Source organism: Urocitellus parryii, chromosome 4, assembly GCF_045843805.1.
Source record: "Urocitellus parryii isolate mUroPar1 chromosome 4, mUroPar1.hap1, whole genome shotgun sequence".
In the NCBI taxonomy this organism is placed as follows: domain Eukaryota; kingdom Metazoa; phylum Chordata; class Mammalia; order Rodentia; family Sciuridae; genus Urocitellus; species Urocitellus parryii.
The window spans coordinates 184,051,766-184,066,176 of NC_135534.1; the positions used below are offsets into that span (position 1 = coordinate 184,051,766).

At 35.6% G+C, this 14,411-nt stretch overlaps 1 protein-coding gene across 1 annotated transcript; it reads left to right on the forward strand.

The window, feature by feature from the left end:
• Nucleotides 1-2,372: 2,372 nt before the first annotated feature.
• LOC113175642 (protein NipSnap homolog 3A) lies at nt 2,373-13,831 on the forward strand. Its single transcript, XM_026379956.2, has 6 exons — nt 2,373-2,518; nt 6,055-6,265; nt 7,531-7,689; nt 10,045-10,194; nt 12,811-12,897; nt 12,988-13,831. Exons 1-6 carry the CDS (start codon nt 2,459-2,461, stop codon nt 13,062-13,064), a joined length of 744 nt encoding a protein of 247 aa, XP_026235741.1. The 5' UTR covers nt 2,373-2,458; the 3' UTR covers nt 13,065-13,831.
• Nucleotides 13,832-14,411: the final 580 nt, after the last annotated feature.

Consider the following 14,411-nt stretch of genomic DNA (forward strand, 5'->3'; position numbering starts at 1 on the left):
TGTATGAATGTATGTGACTGTATGACCAATATGATTCTACAATATATATATACTCAGAAAAACGAGAAATTATATCCCATCTATGTATGATACATCAAAGTATATAAGTGCATTCTACTGTCATGAATAACTAATTAAATCAAATAATAAAAAATTTAAAAAATAAAGTACATGTTTAAGACATACAACAGTGGCTTAAACTAGAAGGCGATTTCCTTGTAAAAGAAATCCAAAGGAGAGAAGTTCAGGACTCCTAATGCTTCATGGTATAAGAAACCTAAACTGCTCCTCTATTATTCCATCATCAACAGCATGTGCCTTCTATCTTGTAGGCCAAGGACTCAAGCCATTATGCCTATGTAGTAGCAAAAAAAATAAGGAAGGAACAAAGACAGGAACAACTCTTCTCTCCTGCACCCCTTTAGATCATTTACAGGTCATTAATGCACTAACACTTCCCACTGGTCAGGACTCTATCATACAGCCTCAGTAAGCTAAGTATTCTATTACTCATCTTTTTAAAAGTGTGAGGGAAGAGTGGATATTGAGAAATAGTTGGCAGTCTCTGCTATCCTCCTCTGGTACTTTCTATTCTCCATATCCGACTGAATTAATTGCCCTATATCCTACTATATTGGATATTTATTAATCCCTGATATATTTTCTCTTCCCCCACCCTATATGACCCCAAAGTATTAGAACTTTGACTTTTGTTTCCCTCAGTACCACAGTATCTGGAAAAAGGCCTGAAGCCCAGAAGGAATTTATTAACTATTCATTGAATTAGTGAGTGAATAGTTAATCAAATTGCTAATTGGAAATAAATTTAATCATCTAGATCCAGTTCTGACAAACAATGCATTATTTAGTCTTGCTTGGTTAAAAATGGATCTTCTCTTCCGGGAAAACTGATGCAACACATCCAGAATTAATAATTTTATAAAGGATCCTTTCCACTGAAGAGATGACTCAAAAGCCCTTCCCAAAAAACACAACTTATACAATGAGATAACTCTGTAATTCTGTAGTCCTACTGACCTAAACAATATTATTACAACATGTGTACTATATAACTGTTAGTAAATATAAACATAATATAGACTGAAGTACATTAATGTGACAATCAAAGAATTACTTTTAATGTAAACATTAGTAAACTTGGGAAAAGAAGTGTATTTTGAAGAAATCTAAATCTTTATCTTACAAATCAATAGATACTATGGATATGGAACAGACATATGTGAGCAGTGAGCCCACTATGCTGACCCCCACATGCTTCCCAAGAAAAAATTTACCTGCAACCCTGCCTGGCAGGGTAGAGGGGAAAGCTTTTGTGACTCTTAAACAAACCAGTCAGCATGAGCCAAAGTAATCTAGAGTTGTCATGTGCAATGGAGACTTGAAAGTCTGATGTCATCCTGCTGTCAGTCAAAAGTCAAGCGGTGAACCTAGGCCAGGCTTTCTTAAAACTTCCCTAGGACCCCCCAATAAAACCAGAAGGCTGGAAGAGCAAGCCATCCTTCTCTCTGAGCGGACCCCCTCTCTTCCTTGAGAGTATCCCTTTTTCCTATCCCTTCTAATAAACTCATGCTGATCACTCAGAGTGACAGGGGTCTTTATGGCTTGAATGCAAGAATCCAGAGGTGTTCCCAGCTGACAGTCTCTCAGCAGGCAGGTGCCTTGTAACATTATTTACAACTGAAAAATTATGAAGCACTACAATATGCCTATTTGATAAAGATAGAAACACGAATTAGAGGAAACAGCTTTAAAACATAAAATAGTTACTATAGGAACCAATAATTACATAGACAGGACCACATGAGAGGTTGACTGTATTGAGTCTTACTGAATTATTTAATCTCAATCTATGTATGCTGAAATTAACCAGTTTCAGTGCCCCCATTCCTCTAAGTGCATAAAAAACTAATCTGAATCTCTTCAAAGCCATGCTGGCCTGGCAAGTGGGATGGAGAATATCTGCAGTGAAGACAAGCGAAGGCTCCCAGCTCTGCTCTCTGTCAAAAAAAAAAAAAAAAAAAAAAAAATCATGATTTTAAATGCAAAGCCTGCAGGCATCCATACAGCACCTTCCTACTCATAGACACACGCGCTCTACCAGGAACATTTGCACAACAGGGCTCTGAGGAGGCGACAGACCAGAAGGTGGAACAGTACGAACTCCGCTTTCAGCTACCGCAACATCAACTCTGACGTTTGAGGCAAGAACTGCCGTGGAAACACAGGGGAAATACTGGATCAGGGCTGGCACCACACTCGTGCACACTGGCCCCCGGGGTGCACCTCCAGGGCGGGGGCGGAGCTGACGCGCCAGTCCCGCCCCAGCCTACGCCCTCTAACTGTCCCTTCGCTGTGCCCTTCCAATCAGGAAGCCATACGAGGAGAGTCTCACGTCGGACGCCAGCTGGCTGCCTTCCTCAGCGCCCCACGCCGCACCATGCTGCCCCTCCGAAGCGTCCTGGCCCGGGCTCTGACCGCACGCACGCTCGCGCCTCAGGTACCGGCCGCCGGGGGGGGGGCGGGGGGCGCCCGAGCTTCCGAGTGGGGCGGGGTGGGGCCAGGGCGGAAGCGGGGCTGGTAAGCGTGTCCCACGCACGCGCGCGCCGGACGCGGCTCTGCCTAGTGGATACGGGGCGGCGGCCACGGAGGAAAAGGGATCCCTTGGGTCAGAGTCGTCTACCCGGTGGACAGAAGTCTTTTCTGTCATGGGAGCCAAGCAGCCCCAGAGTCGCTCCCAAAGCACTGGCGGTTGGATTTTGCCGCCAGCACCTTGGCGGCAGCGGCTCCCGGAGCTCTCGCTGCTTCGAGGCGGGGCCATGTAGCCGTGGGCCTCGCGTAGGTGTGGGTTTGACAAGTCTTCGCTCGGTCCACACTAAAGGTGCGGGAGAGGACCACCAACCGCTGGCGACCCGACCAGCCTTCACCTTTGAAAGGAAGTGCGCAGCTTGCGAGCATTTTGCCGAGAACCTTGGGCCAGGGTCCCAGTGTGGGGCATCGTGCCGCCCTCCCTGTGTCTTGCAGGGGCTGGAGCCTGAAGACCCTCAAACGTGACCTGCCTCAGCCTTTGATGAGAAAGGTCCAAAAAGGAGCCAGGGGTTGGATCTGAACTGTGGGAATCGGCTTGTTGTGTGTGGTCCAGTGGATTTATCGTCGAGATTGTTTTCCTTTCCTTGTTTAGGCTTAAAATTCCTTTCCAAAAACAATGGGAAAGGAGAAGCAGATTTTTGTTTTGTTTGTACTGGGGATTGAACCCATGGTCGCTTTACCGGTGAGGTACATCCCCAGCCCTTTTAATTTTTTATTTTGAGACAGGGTCCCACATAGTTGCTGAGGCTGGCCTCCATCTTTCTATCCTCCTGCCTCAGAATATGGAGTCGCCGGGATTACAGGCATGGGCCACCTCACCTGCCTAACAATGCAGTCTCTATCCTATTGGTTCTCTCAGGTGGAGCAGGGCCAACAATTTATTTCCTTACAACTTTAATTAAACTTTACATTTCTTTTTTTTGTGTGTTTTTTTTTATTGGTCGTTCATAACATTACATAGTTCTTAATACATCATATTACACGGTTGATTCACGTGGATTATGAACTCCCGCTTTTACCCCGTATACAGATTGCTGTATCACATCAGTTTCCCTTCCATTGATTGACATATTGCCTTTCTAGTGTCTGATTATTCTGCTGTCTGTCCTATTCTCTACTATCCCCCCTCCCCTCCCCTCCCCTCCCCTCCCCTTTTCTTTCTCTACCCCTTCTACTGTAAATCATTTCTTCCATTTGTATTATCTTGTCTTGCCCCTCCTTTCCTCTTATATGACATTTTGTATAACCTTGAGGATCGCCTTCCATTTCCTTGCAATTTCCCTTCTCACTCCCTTTCCCTCCCACCTCTCATCCCTGTTTAATGTAAATCTTCTTCTAGATGCCCTTCAATAGATGAATGGATAAAAAAAAATGTGGCATTTATATACTATGGAGTATTACTCTGCATTAAAAAAATGACAAAATCATAGAATTTGGAGGGAAATGGATGGCATTAGAGCAGATTATGCTAAACTTTACATTTCTACAAAGGTACTCAGTGGATTGTTAGTCATTGCTCGGAAGAATGAGTCCTAACTTAAAGGGAGTATGAAGCACTGATGATTTCTGCCCCAGCACGGTTTTAGTCCTGCAGCAAAAATCAGGAAATGACGTCATTCCCCAGCCAAGCCCCTTACCTCAATGCAGGTTCTCTACTCTGTGTGTGTATAAGTGTGTATAAATACGTATATATGCACGCACACACACACACACACACACACACACATACACATTCTCCTGAGAAAGATTATACTTTAGTGTGTGTTTGAATAACTGTTTCCAAATAGAAATTCACTAACCAACCTAAAATGTGTAGTGCCTTATGTCCTATTGGTTCATTTTTGACATTTTATTTATCATATTTTTTAAACTGTGGACAAAAGTTGTTTGTTCCACTAACATTCTGTTATTATAATTTGGTTTAAAAGTACAGAATTTCCACCAAACAAGACCAGCTGCAGTTGTGTTTGATGGCAAACAGTCATTTTATGCATATGACTATAACTCCTAATAGACATGAGTGGAATGAATTCAAGTGAGATGTTGATATTAATCCTTATATACAATTAAATGAAACCCATATGCTATTGTGTTTTGTAAATAAATGTATCAGAGCAGAGGCTGGGGTTGTGGCTCAGTGGTAGAGTATTTGCCTAGCATCTGTGAGGCACTGGTTCGACTTTCAGCACCATATAATAAAATAAAGTTTTTTTTAAAAAATCAGAGCAAAAAAAATGGATATACAAAGTTATAAATGTCAATCCTAATTTGTAGATTTGTGGGTACCAAAACTGTTTTAAAAGATTTTTCTGGTGTACGTAGTTCAGGCTAGTGAAACCTACATAACATGTATTTGTAAACTAGAATGCCATATGAATGTGCATATATGTGTGCGTGTGTGTATGTATATAATATATGTGTATATATTATATACATATATACATGTATATACACATGTACATATATATGTGCCATATGAATGTGCATATATATATATATATATATATATACATACACACATATGTATGTATATAGACATATACATATACAGGATAATTTATGGCAAGATGTGCCCTAATGTATATTAAGTTCACTGACAACACGAATTAGAGATTTTCATACTGAGCACATTACTATTACAAAAGGAACTACTGGCTCTTAGGGGATGTGTCCATCAAACTGGTATGACTGATGCATTAAATGTGCTTCACTTTGCATCTGTCATTAGAAACTAATAATGAGTCATACAATTCATCTTGAATTTTTCTTCTTCAGCATTCATACAGCCCACCACTATATTACCATTAATTGAATAACACATAGCACCTTCTACATTTTTGACCAATGGTTTAATTCACTGAATGTAGCAAATACTTTGACCTAAATAGCAATTTCCATTTTTTTTTGGGGGGGGGTGTACCAGGGATTGAACTCAGGAGCACTCAACCATTGAGCCACATCCCCAGTCCTATTTTGTATTATTTACAGACAGGGTCTCACTGAGTTGCTTAGCACCTCACTTGCTGAGTCTGGTTTTGAACTCACCATCTTCCTGCCTCAGCTTCCCCAAGCAGCTGGGATTACAGATGTGTGGCAATTTCCACTTTTTAAAAGGTCTTCTAGTAAACATTTCATTGTGCCTGCCAAATGACATACATACTGAATTTACAAAGTTCTTTCAGATGCATAACTAGCACATATACTACCAAGTAAAAATGGAATATTGGCCAACTAAGGAAAACTGTAAATTTATGTGAATTTCAATTGTAGTTCTCCAGTACAGAAGTATCATTGATACCAATGCCTTCATATAAGCAATTTCTCATGGAAAAGTGGCTAAGTTTGTGAACCCTTGCCAGGAAAGAGTAGCTGTATGTTCTGCTTGTTTTGTAACATGATACATCCTACCTTTCCCAAAATCTTTAAATTTGCCTTATCTTTCTTCAGGTGTGCTCATCTTTTGCTACAGGCCCCAGACAAAATGATGGAATGTTCTATGAATTTCGTACCTATTCTCTTAAACCCTCAAAGACGAATGAGTTCCTAGAAAACTTAAAGAAAAATGTGCATCTTCGGACAGCTCACTCTGAATTGGTTGGATATTGGAGTGTAGAATTTGGAGGCAGAATAAATAAAGTGTTTCACATTTGGAAGTATGGTATGAATCATCCTGGTTAAGTGTTCAGTACAGATTTTCATTGCATTCCATGTTACATGAGTATAAGACTTAGTTCTTGGATTTATATTACTAGCGATACATACAGGTTAAGTAAATCTTTTAAAATATATGACACCTTTATGTGTGTGTGTGTGTGTGTGTGTGTATTTAGTGATTACTTCTTCCATTGATCCATCTCTAACAACCTCTGGCTCAAATTCTTCAATTATTATGAATGAGAACTTGTTGTGTCATAAATCATAATATGGTAAACTTCTATTCTCATAAAAAAATGGAATGGTTTATTTGATCAGTGCCCAAATTAATATTCATAAAATATTTTATTATAAAAATATATTCATTCTACACTTATCATGGGCACATATAGGATTTTTACCTATTGTAACAGAACAAGCCCCATTAAAACACAACTTGTGCTTTAGATGTGCTACAAGTTAAATCATGGTCCACTAAGAAAACTAATGAAGTCCTGATCTACCTCAATTAAGCTGTGAGATAGATGTTATTTCTTATCACCATCATAAACCATATAAAACTCTTATCATTAGTCTTATAAGGTCTTCATAGTAAATACAGTACTAGGCCCATATGTGGGTAAACGTCGATACCTGTTGGAATAACTCAGAAGAAAAGTAAGTGCTGGCGGGGGGAGGAAATGGCTGGTAATAAGTAAGAGAATCAACACTATTTCTTTGAAGGCTCTTTGTTCAAAGGAGAAGAGACTCACCAAATACATTTTAATTTCACTTATTGTAATTTGATTCAAGGTGTACCTTGACCTGAGCACCTGCCACCACAAAAGAAAAATCTTCTTTCTCTGAACTAGCACTATCAGTTAAATGCCTCAATTGAATTAATAAGAATATTCCACAAATATTGAAACTAACTAGATGCTAAGCATTATTCTAAGCTCTTTTTGTGTATTAATTCAGTTAACCTTCATAACAAGCCTGGAGGGCAATGTTACATTCTCTCCATTACACAGACTAAGAAACTGAATGCAGAAGGATACAAAAACTTCCTCCTGCAAAGTCATAGAACCTATGAAGTCAATTCTGTGACATTATACTAGTCATTTGCAATTTGAGGACAGATGTCACATCTCCTCATGTTAGTATATCCAAAAGCATAACAGTGTTCCTCTATGCTACAGGTGAATGTTTGATGATTTGGATGAAATCCAGAGAAGCATAGGAGATTTTAAGTTGTAAATGTTTCTTTTTCTTAATTCTTGTCTCCCATAGAGAATTTTGCTCATCGAACTGCAGTTCGGAAAGCCTTGGCTAAAGATAAGGAATGGCAAGAACAATTCCTCATTCCAAATTCGGCTCTCATTGATAAGCAAGAGAATGAGATTACTTACCTGGTGCCATGGTGCAAATTAGAAAAGCCTCCAAAAGAGGGTAAGTCACCTTCCTTCTTCACCACTTAGAATTTAGATGAATGAAATATTAAAGATCTTAAGTGATAAAAGGTGAAGTTCCACTAGCAAACAAGGAAGCTAATTCTTTATTTTATGGTAACATACTTTGATTGTTGAGATAAAATTAAATTATGCCTTTTTGTTTATTCTTAAAATATGAGCATTAAGATTTTTTCCAAATTGAGATTTTTGTTGATTGGTAAATTTAATTACACTGTAGAAAATTGCTGTAGCTGCTAAAGTTTAAGAAATTTCACTTTGGGGGCAGGTAATAAGGAATAGGGTATGAAGTTTTGTTATAATTTCAAAGTAATAAAACATTTAAATGTAAAAAATATATTCAATAGCTGGGAATGGTGGTGCACAACCAATAATCCTTAGCTACTTGAGAGGCTGAGGTAGGAGGATCCCAAATTGAAATCCAGCCTGGCAATTTGACTGTCACTGTCTCAAAGTAATATTTAGAAAGGGCTGGGTTATATATAGCTCAGTGGGATAGCACTTGCCTATCATGTGTGAGGCCCCAGATGGAATCCCAGTATTGCAAAAAATATTTTTTTTCACAAATTACAACTAATCTTAAATCATTAAGTATATCTTTGTTCATAAAATTGACTGGGGAGAATATATTTACTGAAACTGCCAAGCTGTATTAGTGTAGTCTAACTTTTGTGTCAAGAAAGTTTCTCAGCCAATCCCTAAAAAACACAAATGCCAAATGTTTTCTCTGATATAAGGGAGGTGACTCAAAATGGGGTTGGGAGGAAGAGCATGAGAAGAAAATTACCTCTAGATAAGGAGGAGAGGTAGGAGGGAAAGGGAGGGAGAAGGGGAATTGCATGGAAGATAGAAGGAGGAGACCCTCATTGTTATACAAAATACATGTATGATGATGTGAGGGGGAAAAAAAAAAAGAAGTGTGTCACATTAGATTGGGTAGAGAGAAGTGATGGGAGGGGAGGGGAGGGGAAGGGAGATAGGAAGGGCAGCAGAATAAAATAGACACTAGTATTGCTGTATGTATATACGTGTCTGTATAACCAATGTGATTCTGCAACCTATACACTCAGAAAAATGAGAAATTTTATCCCATTTGATTCAAATGTATGATATGTCAAGATCATTGTATTGTCATGTGCAACTAATAAAAAAAGAAAAAAAAGAAAGTTTCTCAGTTTGAAAATAATTCCTTAAGATGTCTTCATGCTGCTTTTACTTCTTACTGATTTAAAGAAACTATTATCTCAATCTACTTTTAAACAAAGGTCAGATTAGAAAAGCATAAACTAGCTTAAATTTCTTATTATTTTCTATATTATTGCCAACTTATAGTGTATTTTAGATTATAAGAAATTTGAACCATCTATTGGGATTCTTAATTCACTTATATTTCCCCTCTGGTTTCAGCACTATCTAAAAATAGTTGTCTTCTGTAGTACTGTCAAATTTTAGTTAACTTTCTCTGTATTGTTCATAATTCTTTAGTAACTCTGGAATTTTTTTCCTTTTATTGTCTGATCTTCTCATTCCCTATTTTCTTTGTCTCTATCCTCTCTATACTTGTGACTAGGTATAAAACTTTTCAATATTATTTGGATATTTAGGAATCATAAAATCCTCTTGCAGACTTTTTCTCCCCCCAATCCCTAAAAAACAAATGCCGAATGTCTTCTCTGATATGACTTCAGATCAACCATTTGCTTGCTAATTCCTGTTAAAATGGAATTCTGTAATGGAAAAATATACAAAGAATAAAATATCTGCTCTCCAAATTAAAAAGAGGGAAACATAGGAGATCACAAAATACTTCTTTTGTCAATTTATTTTCTTTTTTTTTTTTTGTAGTTTTATAAGGTGGATTTTATTTTTATTTTTATTTTTTTATTGGTTATTCAAAACATTACAAAGATTGCAGAATCACATCGGTTACACATCCACATTTTTACATAATGCCATAATAGTAACTTATTTTCTTATAGATTTGAGCAACTCAAAATTTGACTTCATTATAAATTCTCAATATCTGTTGCATCAACAAAGTTTTATAGATTAAAAATATTTTAGATAATAGCTTTGTATATAGCTTCTGGTCTTTTTTCCTTTTCTTCTCTTTGATTAAACTTAACAAGTGGCCATTAATCATGGACAAGAACTTTCTAAACATGAAAGCAAGGAAAAATAATGCAAAGAATTAATTAATATGACATAAATATATGTTTATATAGGTTATGTAGATGTATATATGTGTTAGTCCTTCACTACTAGAATCAAGCACAACTGATTAAAAATTATTTCAAGATCCTCTGTAAAATAATTATTTTTTTCCCTATTTTAGGAGTCTATGAGCTGGCTACTTTTCAGATGAAACCTGGTGGCCCAGCTCTGTGGGGTGATGCATTTAAAAGGGCAATAAATGCCCATGTTGATCGAGGCTACACAAGACTAGTTGGTGTTTTCCACACAGAATATGGAACACTCAACAGAGGTACATGTCTTCTATGGAGGTGTAATGTACATTGGTGATCTGTGTTTCTTCTGTTGGTTTAAAATTTATAAAATGGAAGGATCCTTAAGAAAATACTATTTTTGTCTTTTTTTCTCAAAATATATTTTTCTTGATTTTTTTTCAAAATAACATTACTTAGTTTAGAGAGATTTTTTGAATGAAAATTTAATAAATACGTTTACAAATGCTAAACACATGGAGAAGCCCAAAGAAAAAATTACTCATTTCCCATTATTTCAAAATAATGCATACATATCAGGAATGTAAAAACCAAAACATTATCAGATATAAGAAGGATAGAAACAATGTATATCTATGACTGGTAATAACTTCATAACATTCTAGCATGGATGGATAGATGATAGATGGATGCATGGATGGATAGATAGAAAAATAGATATAAAGAAACAAATTTTAATAAAGCATATCTGGAGCATTTAACTCTTAAAGCTGAATATAATTTCAGTGAAAATTTCAGAGAGGTTTTTCTGTGGCTAACTCTAAAATATCTGTGTAAAGTTCACCCATTGGATAGAAGATTAAGAAAAGCTAATAAAATATTTGAAAGATCCATTGTATCCAATTGCCTCCTCTACTTTTCACTTGAATGTTCAATAGATATCTCAGGCCTACCCCAATGAAAGCTGAGCTCCTGATCTTTACCCAGAAATTGACTAGTCATATGTCCAAAGAAACTAATCAGAATATATTTTTAAAAATGTATTTTTAAGATTAGGAATGTATGAAGAAGATAAGAATTGTGAATATTATTAGATTTCTATCTCCCACCATGTATTAAAATGAAAGTAAATTAAAATGGAATGTAGATTCAATGTAAAAGTCAGAATTGTTAAAATAAAATATCAATTAATTTTGGTAATAATACGGATGGAGACTATATTTCTAAGCCAAAACGTAAATGAAAAAACTATGTAAGAGGAAAAATATCAACTTGATGCCTTTATTATACAAAGGCCTAAACTTTCCACATGCTCCATATCAGCATGAGTAAAATTCAAAAGCAAAAAGGAAAATAAAAATTTACATCAAGGTAGACATACAAGTAACAACCACCTATATGTTAAAGAAAATGCAGATTAAGACATACTGAGATGTCACATTTTAATTAATGTGCTTATATGGATATACTATTTGGTCAGGAAAAAATAAGTATTCATATTTTGTACAAATTCATATTAATCATAATTAATCTTAATGACATTTGTATTATAGATATACATGTAGGTACTGCTCTAATGAGGTTTATGCCAGCTTTGTTTATAGTAGAAAAATACTGGAAATAACACAGTTTGACCCTGTTTATGTAATAAATAAACTCATAATACTTAACTAGAAATATATATATAAATTATGTATATATATATATATATATGGTGTAGATACAGAAACATAAATATTAAGTGCATGCATACATATAAATATGTAAATAATATGCCAAATAGAAAAGTGGTTGTTTCAGAGTGGTAGGATTAAATATGTTTGTTATGATCTTTTTTCATTTTCCAAAAGCTATATAACTATTATAGTAAACTTTAATGATAAAACCAGGCATGATGATGCACGCCTGTAATCCTAACAACTCTGGAGGCTGAAACAGGAAGATTACAAGTTCAAAGCCAGCCTCAGCAATGGCAGGGCATTAAGCAACTCATTGTAAAGTTCATCCACCATTTCTCTAAATAAAATAAAAATAGGGCTGGGGATGTGGCTCAGTGGTCAAGTGCCTCTGAGTTCAATCCCCAGTAGCAAAGAAAAAAGAAATTTTTAATTATAAAAAACTATAAGTAATAATGTACAAAAACATTTATTTTAGCATTTTGTAGAATACTACAATGTTGAGAATAATTTAAAAATCAACAATAAGAAGTTGGGAGAAAAGATTGTGTAGAATACTGCAATATTGAGAATAATCTAAATAATCAACAATTGAAGTTGGAGTAAAAAAAGATGTTATAAGAAGAAATGTATATAGTCATTGAAAATAATATTAACATTACATGATATGCCATTAATGTATACATTTTTATGTTTTTATGTAGCAGGCAAAATTTATTTTTTTAAATTAATATCATTGACAGAAAGTTATCGTATTATTGCTGGTTGTGGTGACACAGACTTATAATCTTAGTGGTTTTGAGGAGGCTTAGGCAGGAATATTGAAGTTTGAGGACAGAATCAGCAACTTAGGGAGATCCTGTCTTAAAAAAATAAAAAAGTGGGACTGGGACTGTAGCTCAGCAGTAGAGCGCCTGCCTTGCACGTGTGAGGCACTGGGTTCGATCCTCAGCACCATATAAAAATAAATAAAGATATAAAAAAATTTTTCAACAATTAAAAAAAATTAAAAAGGGTTAGGGATATAGCTCATGGGTTCAATTCCCAGTACCACCATTTTTTAAAAGGAATTTCACTATATATTAACAGAGGTTTATCTAGATAATTAAGATGATTCTAGTTTTTAGTTTTCTTCTTTGTATATAAATTTTCTACAGCATGCACAATTGTCTATGATCTATTATTTAGAACTATTATAGAAAAACTAATGTAAAACTACTGTGTGGTTTATTTCTGCAGTTCATGTTCTGTGGTGGAATGAGAGTGCAGATAGTCGTGCAGCTGGGAGGCATCAGTCTCATGAGGATCCCAGGGTCGTGGCAGCTGGTAAGCTATTTCACTAGGCATGGGTTATTTTTACAACAAACTTGATTTGCTCAATAACTTTATATGCCTTCTTATGAAATGTTTTTCCAGTTCGGGAAAGTGTCAACTACCTAGTGTCTCAGCAGAATATGCTTCTGATTCCTGCATCATTTTCACCATTGAAATAGTTTTCTACTGAAACACAAAAGATTTCATTAATTGGCATAAGATGTGTCTGCTAATGGTGCTTAAGTTCTCCCAAGAGAATTATTCTCACTTTTATTTTAATGAGGTGGTAAGTTAATTTACTATGTTCCTTGCATTTTTTTTTTAAAGCCAACTCTGTCATCTATTTATCACTACTTAAGGAAATAGTTCTATTCATTTTCTCCATGATGTGTCGGTGTTTGTTATATGTGAGACATAGTTGTCACTACTTCATGATCTTGATTTTTCATTTGATTCAGAATATCTTCTGTATTTTGAAAGCCCTTTGCTTTATAATATTTTCTCAAATTCAAATAATGATTTACATTTCCTCATCTGACAATATTTTTAAATTAAGTACATATATCTTTTCATGTTTGTTTTTTCTGATATCTAAAACTATATTTTTACCCAGTAAAGTTTACTTTGTGATATTAAATGAGATTGACAAAAATATTAAATTAAATATATTTCTTTACTTTGGAAAAGTACAGTATCATATGTGTCATCTGTATTAATTGTGGTTTTCACATTAATTATTAGGTCATTCTATAAAATAATATTATTAGCTCACATTATTACAGTTTCAAGGAAGACTTGGTTTATATGCTGAAATATGTTCATTTATAATCAATTTTACTAATTTTGACTTACCTTGTGTCACAAAGATCTTAAGACCTTTTTTTAAAGAAATATTTATGATTATAGAAATGTTTACCCTAATAAAAAATATATATATTCATTCTGATTTTTTTGACTTTGTGTTTTATAGTTATATCCTCTTCTCTGGAGCCCTTTCTATTGCTATAGTAACATAGTAATACTTTACTGTAAATACTAAGTTACATCATGAAAACACCATTCTGACAACCCCCAGAAGCAGAGTTCCTTTAGTACTACCATACTGCATTTTGTTTGAAACCTCTTTAATTTCCATTTTACTTAATGCCACCACATTCTAAACCAGGTTTAGTACTCCAAGGCTCTCTTGATATTCTATATTTATAGCTATGTTATTTTATGTTTCTAAAATATTTTGTAACTTAAATAGTAAATAATTAATTAGCTTTTTAAGGAAAATGGAGAGTAGAGTTTCCTCTCATCTGTTTGCTCCATGTGCTCTGTAGTTTATCTGAACTATTATGCAAGGTGATATTATTCAGGAAAGGTAGGCAGTGGCAGTTTACATAGACTGCCTCAGTATTCTGTCCATGATGGTGTTACCGCTGTTGACCGGTGACAAGTCCTTGCTTCCTCAATGTTGAAGAATAACACCAGAGAAACACACCGAGGCAAGGTCAGAGTGGAAAATTATAAGTTTATTAAAG